General features: G+C 51.7%; 2 protein-coding genes across 2 annotated transcripts; both read left to right on the forward strand.

The window, feature by feature from the left end:
• The first annotated feature begins 4726 nt into the window (after positions 1-4726).
• On the forward strand, positions 4727-7038 carry LOC123092947 (beta-hexosaminidase 2). The gene is made up of 2 exons (XM_044514806.1): positions 4727-5708; positions 5789-7038. Exons 1-2 carry the CDS (start codon positions 4877-4879, stop codon positions 6751-6753), a joined length of 1797 nt encoding a protein of 598 aa, XP_044370741.1. The 5' UTR covers positions 4727-4876; the 3' UTR covers positions 6754-7038.
• Positions 7039-7307: 269 nt separating this feature from the next.
• On the forward strand, positions 7308-12706 carry LOC123092948 (tubulin alpha-2 chain). Its single transcript, XM_044514807.1, has 5 exons — positions 7308-7751; positions 8196-8410; positions 10954-11153; positions 11416-11924; positions 12034-12706. The coding sequence occupies exons 1-5, from the start codon at positions 7639-7641 to the stop codon at positions 12344-12346; spliced, it is 1350 nt and encodes a 449-aa protein (XP_044370742.1). The 5' UTR covers positions 7308-7638; the 3' UTR covers positions 12347-12706.
• The last annotated feature ends 483 nt before the right edge of the window (positions 12707-13189 follow it).

The following is a 13189-nucleotide window of genomic DNA, read 5'->3' on the forward strand; positions in this document are numbered from 1 at the left end:
AACGCTACTATCCTTTTACCACACTTGTGCTTCAAAGTAGCACCATGTTCTTCATAGAGAGAGTCTCCTATGCTTTCACTTTCATATACTAGTGGGAATTCTTCATTATAGAACTTGGCTTGTATATTCCGATGATGGGCTTCCTCAAATGCCCGAGGTCTTCACGAGCAAGCAAGTTGGATGCACACCCCACTTAGTTTCTAGTTTGAGCTTTCATACACTTATAGCTCTTAGTGCATCCGTTGCATGGCAATCCCTACTCCTCACATTGACATCAATTGATGGGCATCTCCATAGCCCGTTGATTAGCCGCATCGATGTGAGACTTTCTCGTTTTTGTCTTCTCCACACAACCTCCACCATCATATTCTATTCCACCTATAGTGCTATAACCATGGCTCACGCTCATGTATTGCATGAAAGTTGAAAAAGTTTAAGAATACTAAAGTATGAAACAATTGCTTGGCTAAAACCAGGGTTGTGCATGATTTAAATACTTTATGTGGTGAAGATGGAGCATAGCCAGACCATATGAATTTGTAGGGATAACTTTCTTTGGACATGTTATTTTGAAAAGACATGATTGCTTTATTAGTGTACTTGAAGTATTATTGTCTTTATGTCAAATGATAGACTATTGCCTTGAATCACTCGTATCTTAATATTCGTGCCATGATTAGATTACATGATCAAGATTATGCTAGGTAGCATTCCACATCGAAAAATATCTTTTTATTCATTTACCTACTCGAGAACGAGCAGGAATTAAGCTTGGGGATGCTGATACGTCTCCGTCGTATCTATAATTTTTGATTGTTCCATGCCAATTTTCTACAACTCTTACATACTTTTGGCAACTTTTTATACTATTTTTGGGACTAACATATTGATCCAGTGCCCAGTGCCAGTTCCTGTTTGTTTCATGTTTTTTGTTTCGCAGAAAACCCATATCAAACAGAGTCCAAACGGGATAAAAACTGATGGAGATTATTTTTGGAATATTTCTGAATTTTGGGAAGTGGAATCAACATGAGAGGATGCTCGAGGGGCCCACGAGGCAGGGGGCGCGCCCCTGACCCTCGTGGACACCCCGTAAGGCAGTTGTTGCCCTTCTTTCGCCGCAAGAAAGCTAATATTCGGGAAAAATCATGTTCAAAGTTTCAATCCAATCGGAGTTAATGATCTCCAGGAATATAAGAACAGAGAGAGATAGAGAGACATATCCAATCTCGGAGGGGCGACTTGGAGGGGCTCTCGCCCCTCCCATGCCATGGAGACCAAGGACCAGAGGGAGAACCCTTCTCCCACCTAGGGAGAAGACCAAGGAAGAAGAAGGAGGGGGGGCTCTCTCCCCCTCGCTTCCGCTGGCGCTGGAACGCCGCCGGGGCCAGCATCATCGCCCTCATCACCAACTCTTCCCCCCTCTATGCAGCGGTGTAACTCCTCTTTTACCCGCTATAATATCTACTTAAACATGGTGCTCAACGGTATATATTATTTCCCAATGATGTATGGCTATCCTATGATGTTTGAGTAGATCCGTTTTGTCCTATGGGTTAATTGATGATCGTGATTGGTTTGAGTTGCATGTTTTATTATTGGTATGTCCTATGGTGCTCTCCGTGTCACGCAAGCCTGAGGGATCCCCGCTATAGGGTTTGCAATATGTTCATGTTTTGCTTATTGTCTACGTTGCGTGAGTGACTGAAACACAAACACGGATAAGTGGGTCATGGCCTATGGGAATAAAGAGGACTTGATACTTTAATGTTATGGTTAGGTTTTACCTTAATGATCTTTAGTAGTTGCGGATGCTTTCTAGAGTTCCAATCATAAGTGCATAGGATCCAAGAAGAGAAAGTATATTAGCTTATGCCTCTCCCTCAAATAAAATTGCAATAGTGATTACCGGTTTAGTTATTGATTGCCTAGGGACAAATAACTTTCTCGTTACAAAAAGCTCTCTACTAAAACTAACTTTATTGCTTCTTTTATCTAAACAACTCCTACTTTTTATTTACGCGCTCTTTATTATCTTGCAAACCTATCCAAAATTACCTACAAATTACTTCTAGTTTCATACTTGTTCTAGGTAAAGCGAACGTCCAGTGTGCGTAGAGTTATATCGGTGGTCGATAGAACTTGAGGGAATATTTGTTCTACCTTTAGCTTCTCATTGGGTTCGACACTCTTACTGATCGAAAGAGGCTACAATTGATCCCCTATACTTGTGGGTTATCACTGGAGCGAGAGCATACGGTGTTTGAGCATGATGTTGATGACGTTTGTGAGATGAAGGTTCTTTGTGTTGGCCCACCACTTGATCCTCTTGATCATGGTCTCCACCTCGGCTGGGTTCCCCCAGGCGACGCCCTTCTCCTTCCAAGACTTGAGTTTCTTCAGAGGCCTGACCGAGAAGGCTCGAACCTTCGCCTGGACAGTGGCGAGCTGCTCAGTGATATAGAACCACTCTCGCTGTCACTCCTTCACCGTTTTGATGAAGGTGCCCTTGAATCATTCGCTCCCTGGTTCTTGCTAATCATGGCCCCTCCGCATTCCGCGAGGTTGGAGCCGCTGGACTTCGGCTTAATCCCGAAGATCTTCAGCCACATCCCAAAGTGTGGCTCGCAGCGAAGGAAGGCCTCGCAGACCGTAATGAAGGAGGTGGGGTGGAGGATGGAGTTTGGGGTCATGTGGTGGAAGGCAAGCCCGTAATAAAACATTACCCCACGCACAAAAGGTGGGGGACGAGAACCACCCGCTCCCCAGCATTGGAAGTGGGCACCTACTGGCCAATAGCTAGAGCACGTGCGGTGATGTTGGTGGTGAGGTACCACGCGCTACGTAGCTCCGGGATGGTGCCATCCATCACAATGGAACCACCCAAGTGCCCTCGGAGGGTGTCGTCCATGGCTGGCGGAGGAGGTTGGGCTCACGTATGGAAAGGGGTGTGGGATCGGATCTGAGCGCTGGAGCTAGATGAGGCAGTAGATGGGGAGAATGGGAGCATGGTTAGTTGCGATGTCCTTCCTTTTGCTCTTATAGACTAGTGAAAGGACAAGAGCCTTCCCCATTGCGTCGATAAACACGCTACTCCCATCAAATATGTCGTTAAGCATGTGGGGGGAAACAAAATCCTGATGATATCCCTGAGAAAACAGGCACGATCTCCACCTCGATGGGACACGCCAGTAAGAAGGCTGCCTCAGGCCGCGATTTGGGGAATGCAGTAACTGCTCGACCTATTGTGGGGTGAGTCGTCTCGATAAAGTTGTCAGACTAAGTGGGACTATCCACACCGAGATGGTTGGCCTTCAAGGCTAAGTTATCCGACCTCTTCGGGAAGATAGTACAAGTTTGGTTGAGCTTGGCTGGCATTGCTCATTTGAAGGGATGATCCAAGGATTATAAGGTGGAACTCATCTGTCGAGCCAAGGACTCTGGATCCGAGGTTATTATTATTGGGAAAGACATCTTCGACATAGAAGACCAATTCATGGGCTACTAACGATGTCCTGGATAAGGGGTTACTAACCCAGTCAGCCCATTCTCCCTGGGTTGGGTTGATGGGCCCTCATTTGCGGTCAAGATGGACTCCGGAGGCCCTACGCAGGAGGCGTGACTAAGACTACCTCTGCCGAAGACTTGACGTATACTCCAAGACCCCTCGTGCCACCTTGCTCCTAGATGCTGACATTGTAACCCTAGATACCCTCCCTAACGTGTATATAAGCTAGAGGTTTTAGCCCGTAGAGGGGACATCAGCGCAAAATCATTTACCTAGCCTTAGAGTTAGACTACGCATTACGATCTTGAGGTAGATCAACTCTATACTTCATACAACTTTATAAATATAAAAAATAGCAGGACATAGGGTTTTACCTCCATCGAGAGGGTCAGAACCTGGGTAAACATCATCTCCTCCGTTCCTGTTACCCTTGATCCGAGATCCACAGCTCGGGACCCCTACCCCGAGATCTGCCGGCTTTGACACCGACAACCCCCCTTCAAGATGTTTATGAAAATTTAACGAGCGAAAGTGAGTAGGAGACGCCTTGCGCCGGAGGCGCTGTGTGCCGCCGCAATGGCAAACGCACTACACAACCAACACGTTGCACGATCAAGCTGATATAGCAAGCTACACGACTGTGCCGCTGGTCTAAGTCAGCAAGCTGATACACCTCATGCATCTGGTACTATATGCTCGTGCTTGTAATAGAGGCTTCATTCAAATCAGTGCGTCTGGACGGTCGACACCCATGCCTGAACATGCTTCCCGCCCTAGCGCGTGCATGATAAAGTTCATCTTTACTTACTTGAAAGCTAACACCGATAGTGTTGGAAACCCCCGCCCGTAATTATCCCATAAATCTCCATTTTCCGGAAATATAATGCGAAAAGAAAGGGAAACAGGGAGCCAACCACGCGGTTGCCTGGTATTTGTGTCTATATCGCGCGAAAAGGAAAAAACAAAAAATAGAAGTACTATGAGGGGTAAACTACAAAACGTATAAAACCAGAAAGGGAAAACCGAAAACCAACCACATCGGCTGGTTTCCCTCATGGGAGCTTCGCGAACGAGAAGTGTTGTGCACGGAGGGCTCCCAAACCGTTCATTGGTAACACTCCCAAGAAGTGCTCGCCGACTCGTTGCTCTCCATCTCACCTCACCGGTTTTCTACCTCCATGTATTGCGGATAGGGCTTATGCCGAGCCCTCGAACCGAGTCAGCCAGAGAAAAGTAGAGCGACTGACCAGCAGATCCCCTCCACTCAAAGAAAAAAAAAAAGACCACCAGATCCCCAATGGCCGCAGCTCACTCCACCGAACACGCCGAAATCCCTCGTCATCCACTCCTCCTAAACCCCGGCCGGCCATGGCAGCACTGCCGTATCTCGTCCTCCTCCTCCTGCTCCTCCGCCCAGCGGCCGCACCCGCCGCTCGACCGCCGCCGCCTTCGAATCCTCCTCCGCCGCAGCCGCACCAGAAAGTGTTCGTCTGGCCCAAGCCGACGTCCATCTCGTGGCCGTCCGTCGTGTACGCGCCGCTCACCCCGACCTTCAGCATCCGCGCGGTGCCGCCCCACCCGGCCCTCCGCCACGCGATCGCCTACTACAGCCGCCACATCCGCGCCGAGCGCCACACGCCGCTGGTGCCCCCCGCCAACTACACGCTCGCCCGCGTCCCCGTCCGCCTCCTCACGCTCTCCGTCTCCGACGCCCAAGTCCCGCTCGGCCCCGACGTCGACGAGTCCTACACGCTCTCCGTGCCCGTGGAATCGGCCTCCGCCGACATCTCCGCGGCCACGCCCTGGGGCGCCATCCGCGGCCTCGAGACCTTCTCCCAGCTCGCATGGGCCGGCGGCGGCGAAGCTGCGGGCGGCCAGTCGATTGTCCCCAGCGGCATCGAGATCTCCGACCGCCCCCTCTTCACCCACCGTGGCATCCTTCTCGACACCGCCCGCAACTTCTATCCCGTTCGCGACATCCTCCACACCATCCGCGCCATGGCGTTCAACAAGCTCAACGTCTTCCACTGGCACATCACCGACGCCCAGTCCTTCCCCATCGTCCTCCCCACCGTCCCCAGCCTCGCCCACCTCGGCTCCTACTCCCCCTTCATGCGCTACACCGACAAGGACGTCCGTCGCATCGTCAACTACGCGGCTGCGTTCGGCGTCCGTGTCATCCCCGAGATCGACATGCCCGGTGAGTAAGAAATTCCGAATTCATCCTCTCTGCATTTGGCCATCGCAACCTCTTCAATGCAATTGCTGCGCGCATTTCAGGGCACGCGGGTTCGTGGGCGGGATCGTACCCGGAGATCGTCACCTGCGCGAACAAATTCTGGGCGCCCACGGCGAGTCCCGCGCTGGCGGCGGAGCCCTGCACGGGGCAGCTGAACCCGCTGAACCCCAAGGCGTACCGCGTGGCGCAGGACGTTCTGCGCGACCTGTCGGCCCTGTTCCCGGACCCGTACCTCCACGGTGGCGCCGACGAGGTGAACACGGCGTGCTGGGAGGACGACCCCGTGGTGCGGCGCTTCCTCAGCGAGGGCGGCACGCACGACCAACTCCTGGAGCTGTTCGTGAACGCGACACGGCCGTTCATGGTGCACGAGCTGAACCGCACGGTGGTGTACTGGGAGGACGTGCTCCTGGGGCCCAAGGTGATGGTGGGGCCGACGGCGCTGCCCAAGGAGACGACGGTGCTGCAGACGTGGAACAACGGGGCCGAGAACACGAAGCGGATCGTGGCCGCCGGGTACCGCGCCATCGTCTCCTCGGCGGCCTACTACTACCTGGACTGCGGGCACGGCGGGTGGGTGGGCAACGACAGCCGGTACGACAAGCAGGAGAAGGAGGGCGACGGGGCGCCGCTGTTCAACGACCCCGGGGGCACGGGCGGGTCGTGGTGCGCGCCGTTCAAGACGTGGCAGCGCGTGTACGACTACGACATCCTGCACGGGCTGACGGAAGAGGAGGCCAACCTGGTGCTGGGCGGCGAGGTGGCGCTGTGGTCGGAGCAGTCGGACGCCGCGGTGCTGGACGGCAGGCTCTGGCCGAGGGCCGCCGCCGCCGCGGAGACGCTCTGGTCCGGGAACAAGGGCGCCAGCGGGAGGAAGCGGTACGCCAACGCCACGGACCGGCTCAACGACTGGAGGCACCGGATGGTGGCGCGCGGCATCCGGGCCGAGCCCCTCCAGCCGCTCTGGTGCCCGCTGCACCCGGGCATGTGCAACCTCTCGCAGTAGCCAGTAGCACACCGGTGAAGCCTGGCCCCTGCTTTGCTGTCTGCCGTGCCGCTGAGCGGCGTGGTGTGGTGGGAAGGAATGTTCACAGATCGAACTGGCACAGGGACAGAGAATTTGGAACGTGGAAGCAGCAGCGTGTACCCGTGGATCGACATGGTGAATACCAGCGGATGACCAACCGAGAAACTGCAAATAAACCATTTTGTGTTGCTAGCTTCCACCTCTCAACAGTCCTGGTTCTTGCGGTAGGACCAAAGTGATGTGCGTCAGTGCGTAGTTGCTGTATTTGACACTGAACAATTCATTGCATCTAGGAGTACTTTTCAATAACATGAGTAGATAGATAGTTAGCTATTCGATTAGTGCACATCAGAGTCCTATCGTGAGCAGCGGTGCCAGCGGCTAATTCCAAGCATCATGGCTGTGTGCCTTCACATCAAGATAGGCAGCACCCGTACTATTGAACTCATGTGAACGGCGCCTTCGACGCTAGCGTCTTGTTGCGGTCTTACGACGGCAGCGATGGCATCGTCCCTTCGCCATCATGGTGAGTGGTGAGAGCATTCGGTTTGGCACCGATGGTGGGAACGAGACATGGTCCAGGTCGTCCACGCCCAGTGATTTTGTCCCTACGGCGGGTGGCTTTCCGTCCGACGTGGGTGCGTGCGGTGTAATCCATCCGTCGCTTTCCGCTAGCTCACAAGTCCGGTAACGCCGCCGTGCAGCCTCGCCCCTTCTTCTCTCCTCCAACCTTTTCCCCCTGTTCTGCAAGCCCTTTCCGTCTCCTTCTGGCTGCTTCCTCGCGCAGGTGCTACTTCTGAGCTTCCGAGGCGACAGAGCTGCACCAGAGCAGAGCAGAGCAGACACAGCTGATCAGATTGAGAGATGAGGGAGATCATAAGCATCCACATCGGGCAGGCGGGCATCCAGGTGGGGAATTCCTGCTGGGAGCTCTACTGCCTCGAGCATGGCATCCAGCCCGACGGCCTCATGCCCAGGTCAGCTACTCCTCCTCTGCTCCGATTTGTCGCTCTTTTCCTTTCATAGCTCCGAGAAATACTCATGATCACCCTTTATCTTGACTGGAATTCTTCTCCTGAAGAATAATTTGTCTTGATTAAAATCCAGCCTGATGGTGTTCTTGAATTGTGGGTGGTGAACATATGTAAATACTCTTGGATTTATGGTAGATTGATTGGATAATCCGGCTTAATTTTAGCGTGCCGCCCTTGAGCAGCCCAGCCCGAAGTATTGTCTGTGATTTGGTGACACGGCTTGCTTCAAAATCAATTTTGGTTTTGCATGACCAAATCTCAAAAGACTAGTACCAGTTCTGTGAAACAATCTTCATGAGGATACATGCTGGGCTTTGCTTGTACTACTAACGATCGTGATCCTACTTTACAATACAAAAACTTGAAGTTTTTATCATCGGATTGCAGTGATACCTCGGTTGGGGTTGCAAAGGATGCATTCAACACGTTCTTCAGCGAAACGGGTTCAGGGAAGCACGTCCCGAGGGCCTTGTTCGTCGATCTGGAGCCCACGGTCATCGACGAGGTGAGGACGGGCGCATACCGCCAGCTCTTCCATCCAGAGCAGCTCATCTCCCACAATGAAGATGCTGCTAACAACTTTGCCCGTGGACACTACACAGGTAGAGTACCATGCTTCGACCTCACCTACCTTTTTGCCAAAAAGATCTTTTATGAGCACCATCTATTTAGAAGTCAACTGAGCAATTCTTATTTATAATTCGACGATCTCTGATGAAATTCGGGTAGTTGCACATTTTATAATTTCTGTGCTACCGAAATGAGCATCTGGTCAGTTTTTTTTTGTCAGTTGTGCACAGTTTAGTTTTTTTTTCGAAAAGGAGGAGGACCCCAACCGCTGCATCTGGACGATGCATGCAGCCACTTTATTAATTATTCACACAAGACCTTACAAAGTCATACAATAGTAGGGCTAAAGCCACCGTGTAGGCGACATATGTCGCTACTCCTATTCAGTTGATGAAGGGATGCTGATAGTCTGGGCCTAATACCAAACAAACCTCACAGCCAAACCAAACATCTAAGACCTGAGGTCCCAATCAGGACGCCTGCCGGGTACGGGCACCCACCAGTCCGGCGCACTCCTCAACCAGGACGCCTGCGGGGTATAAGGCCGACGCAGCCACCTGTTATCAATCCATCTTTAGTAATGTACTGCTGCATCAACCTTGCCCAGTCTAGCTGCCGTCGACGCCACCACGACGCCAGACAGCGCCACCATCCTGCGCTCGTCCATCATCACACGCCCATCGGCGATACCCCGCTGCTCCATGCCGCTGAGACCCGCCGTTGTCGACGTGTCAGATGCCACGCCGCTCCTCCTCTTGTCCCCTCCAGCCAGCACTTGGTACAAAATGATGCCCCCAGGAGGGAGAACGACATCGAAACGTTGTCACCGTCTGACCCGGTAGACCCAAATCTAGGGTTTCTCCCAGAACCTCCCGACCAGGTTGACGTGACCTACAATGATGATGCCTCGAGAAGGAAAGGACGTCAGAGATGCCGCCATCATCCGCCAAGACCGCAGTCAGGCGCGATTTTCATCGGAAGCCGTGTCGTCCTGATCTCGTGGCTGGCTAGAACCACGCGGAGTCTCGCCATGAAGACGTATGCCACCGCTGGTACTCCGGCAGAGATCCTCTATACCCTCACCGGTCCCTCCACGCACCGCCTGCCGGCCAAGAGCACGCCGTGACAGATCTAGACGGGACGCAGATCCGCGGCCGCCGCGACCCATCTTCAGGCAGAGCCATCCACCGGTTCATCCATGGAGTGCTGCCACCATCCATGCACGAAAGGAAGCCCATCGCCGTCCTAGACCGCTGGCCGCCGCCGCACAGGCTAGGGGTGCCGCCCTGCATGCTGCCCACGGGCGCACCACAAGAGACGCCCCTGCCGCCTCAAGGGGATCCCGCTGCAGATCCGCCTGCCCTAGTGGCTTGGCACTGGGCCCGCCGCCACCGCGGACCTCGCCGGCGGCAACGGTGGCAGGAGGATGGCCGAGGGAGGCTGGCGGCGCTGGTTTTTTGGCCCCCTGGCGTCGCCCAGGGAGGCGACGCGAGGGGGTACGAGGGGGTACGAGCGAGGGTGCACAGTTTAGTTGGTTATTTTTAAGATGGTTGAGAAATATAAAATACAGTATATTTTCTTATCATTTATTAAGATAATTTTTTATTCAAGAGTCCATATGGGGTTTCGAGCTCAGAAGCGTTATATTGAATTTCAGTATAAATAATGTGTATTGAAAATGTCTCTAATTTGGCGTCCACTGCATACAAGGCACAATTTCTGGGTTTGACGCTTTCCCCCATGGACTCCATGGTCTGGAAAATGTGGGCGCCCCCAAAGGTCAAATTCTTTTCTTGGCTGGCCTTACAAGATCGGATTTGGACCGCCGACAGGCTAGAGCGACGTGGCTGGGACAACTGCAGTCTTTGCCCGCTCTGTAAGCAGGTGCAGGAGTCGGGCGTCCAGCTATTCGCCAAATGCCGCTTCACCTTGAGGCTTTGGCGGATGCTCATTGACAAGTATGGGCTTGCGCATCTGGACCCTTCTGACTGGCACCTTGAGGATTCCCTCCTCTCTTGGTGGGACAAGCGCACCAATTCGAGCATTCCGGATCGTCGAGCCATGGCCTCCCTTACCATGCTCGTATCCTGGACAATTTGGAACGAAAGGAACGCTAGAGTCTTCCGCCACAAAGAGACGCCACCGCCAATCCTTCTCAAACTTATTATAGATGAGGCCAACCGATGGGTTACTGCAGGGGCTAAACAATTAGGGAAAATTGTATCGCGCGAGTAATTGTCATGCCGTACTCCGGCCTTGTGTAACTCTACAAAACTCTATTCTCCTCTATTTTAATAGATGAGGCAAATCTTTTGCCTCCGTTTCGAAAAAAAAATGTCTCTAATTATAATCGTATTCACGAATTGCAAGCAACATGCTACAGGTGTCAGGTGGGAGTCATGTCCATAACTTAAGATCATTTCATGCTGAGTTTAGTGCTCATACATGGAATAGAACACCCTTTCATCCTTGAGGCAACCCAGTTTAACTACTAAAATTGTCATGCTCGGGAAACAGCCCTGTGCTCCTACTAACAAAATACTCCTTTCTTTAAACCCTGTTTCTGATGCTGCAGTTGGAAGAGAAGTGGTGGACCTTTGCCTTGACCGGATCAGAAAATTGGCGGATAACTGCACTGGCCTCCAAGGTTTCTTGGTTTTCAATGCTGTTGGTGGTGGAACTGGCTCAGGGCTTGGTTCATTGCTTCTGGAGCGCCTATCGGTCGACTATGGCAGGAAATCGAAGCTTGGTTTCACTATCTATCCTTCACCACAGGTATTATTCCCTCTCTATTTATTTACTTTGGATATTAGCTTTGTCCTAAGTCACTATAAATTTTGACCAAGTTTATAGAAGACAATATGAATATTTCAACAAGTATATATAATGTGAAAATATTCTCAATGATGAATCTAATGGTATTGTTTGATAATAAAAAGCTACAGTAGTATGCAGAGAAATAAAAACTGATGGAGCACCACGTTTTCCTAGTCAAGTTTCAGCTAGATCATTTCGTTGAAACCATTGCCTGTTTCAGATTTCGACGGCCGTTGTGGAGCCTTACAACAGCGTGCTCTCAACCCACTCGCTGATCGAGCACACCGACGTCGTCGTTCTGCTGGACAACGAGGCCATCTACGACATCTGCAAGAGGTCCCTGGACATCGAGCGCCCGACCTACACCAACCTGAACAGGCTGATATCCCAGGTGATATCGTCCCTGACCACCTCGCTGCGGTTCGACGGCGCCATCAACGTGGACATAACCGAGTTCCAGACCAACCTGGTGCCGTACCCGAGGATCCACTTCATGCTCTCTTCCTACGCGCCCATCATCTCCGCGGAGAAGGCCTTCCATGAGCAGCACTCCGTCCCCGAGATCACCAACTCTGTGTTCGAGCCGTCGAGCGTCATGGCCAAGTGCGACCCCCGGCACGGCAAGTACATGGCCTGCTGCCTCATGTACCGCGGCGACGTCGTGCCCAAGGACGTCAACTCCGCCGTCCACTCCATCAAGACCAAGAGGACCGTGCAGTTCGTCGATTGGTATGTGCATCAATGCCCATGAATCTGACATTGAGATTTATCAGCACTATGCAATGCATGACTCTGTTTTCAATACTGTTCTTGCTTTGCTGATGCGTGCAAATTGAAGGTGCCCGACTGGGTTCAAGTGTGGGATAAACTACCAGCCGCCGACGGTGGTTCCGGGAGGGGACCTGGCCAAGGTGCGCCGGGCGGTGTGCATGATCAGCAACAACACGGCCGTGGCCGAGGTCTTCTCGCGCATCGACCGCAAGTTCGACCTCATGTACGCCAAGCGCGCGTTCGTGCACTGGTACGTCGGGGAAGGGATGGAGGAGGGGGAGTTCTCGGAGGCCAGGGAGGATCTGGCCGCGCTGGAGAAGGACTACGAGGAGGTCGGAGCTGAGGGTGAAGACGACGAGGACGAAGGCGATGAGTACTGAGTTGATCAAGCATGGGTACGTGCTTAATTGGGTGGCAGTGTTGTGCACTTCATGCCGTATGTTGTTCTTCTCTGTCCCTGTTTGCTTGCCGTTGCATCTGTGATGTTCGGTGGTTAGCAGAGTACAAAAATTGTCAGATTGGTTCGGGTGCACTGACGGCTCGGTGCCACATAGTCTGTGAGGAGGTGGTATCGATACATCATAATAATGAACGAAGATTTTTTGTACTGCAAGTTGCAGGGGTATGTCTTCCTTTGTTTTGTTATGAAAGCAAAGCATGTTAGACCATACGATGTCTGTTAAAAGAAAAGACCATACGATGCAAATTTTATTAGTCCTAAAGAAGCATTCATTTCAGTAGCTTTCGTTTTAAACAATGAGCTGCCTTGTCGATTTTCATTATAGAAATCTCTCGAAATATATGAGTGCTTTATAAATAAAGCAAACATTCATACACCATCCATATGACTATTATCTTCTATTTGTTGGGCATTATGGAAATCCAGAAATGAAGTTATTTTTTAGAATAAAAAATCTCTAATCCTATGACTATTATTAAAACAATGACACATTGGATGGTGGATTGGTCTATTTTGCATATAAGGGAGCAGCAAAAAAAAGTGTTGGAGCTGGGGGCAAGATTGCTAGAACGTGTAGCAAATGAAGTCTATGCGGCCTCTTAAGGGTGAAGAATTAACGTGCCAAGGCTAGGATGAAGAAGATCTCTTCCCCCTGAGGATGTCTGGACTGCTTATGCTATTCGTTTTCTTTTGCCCGCTCTTTTGCTTAGATCGGTTTCCCTACTCCTGGATGAATGTAATAACTTAGTATGAGTGGATGTTT

Source organism: Triticum aestivum, chromosome 4B (assembly GCF_018294505.1).
Source record: "Triticum aestivum cultivar Chinese Spring chromosome 4B, IWGSC CS RefSeq v2.1, whole genome shotgun sequence".
In the NCBI taxonomy this organism is placed as follows: Eukaryota; Viridiplantae; Streptophyta; class Magnoliopsida; order Poales; family Poaceae; genus Triticum; species Triticum aestivum.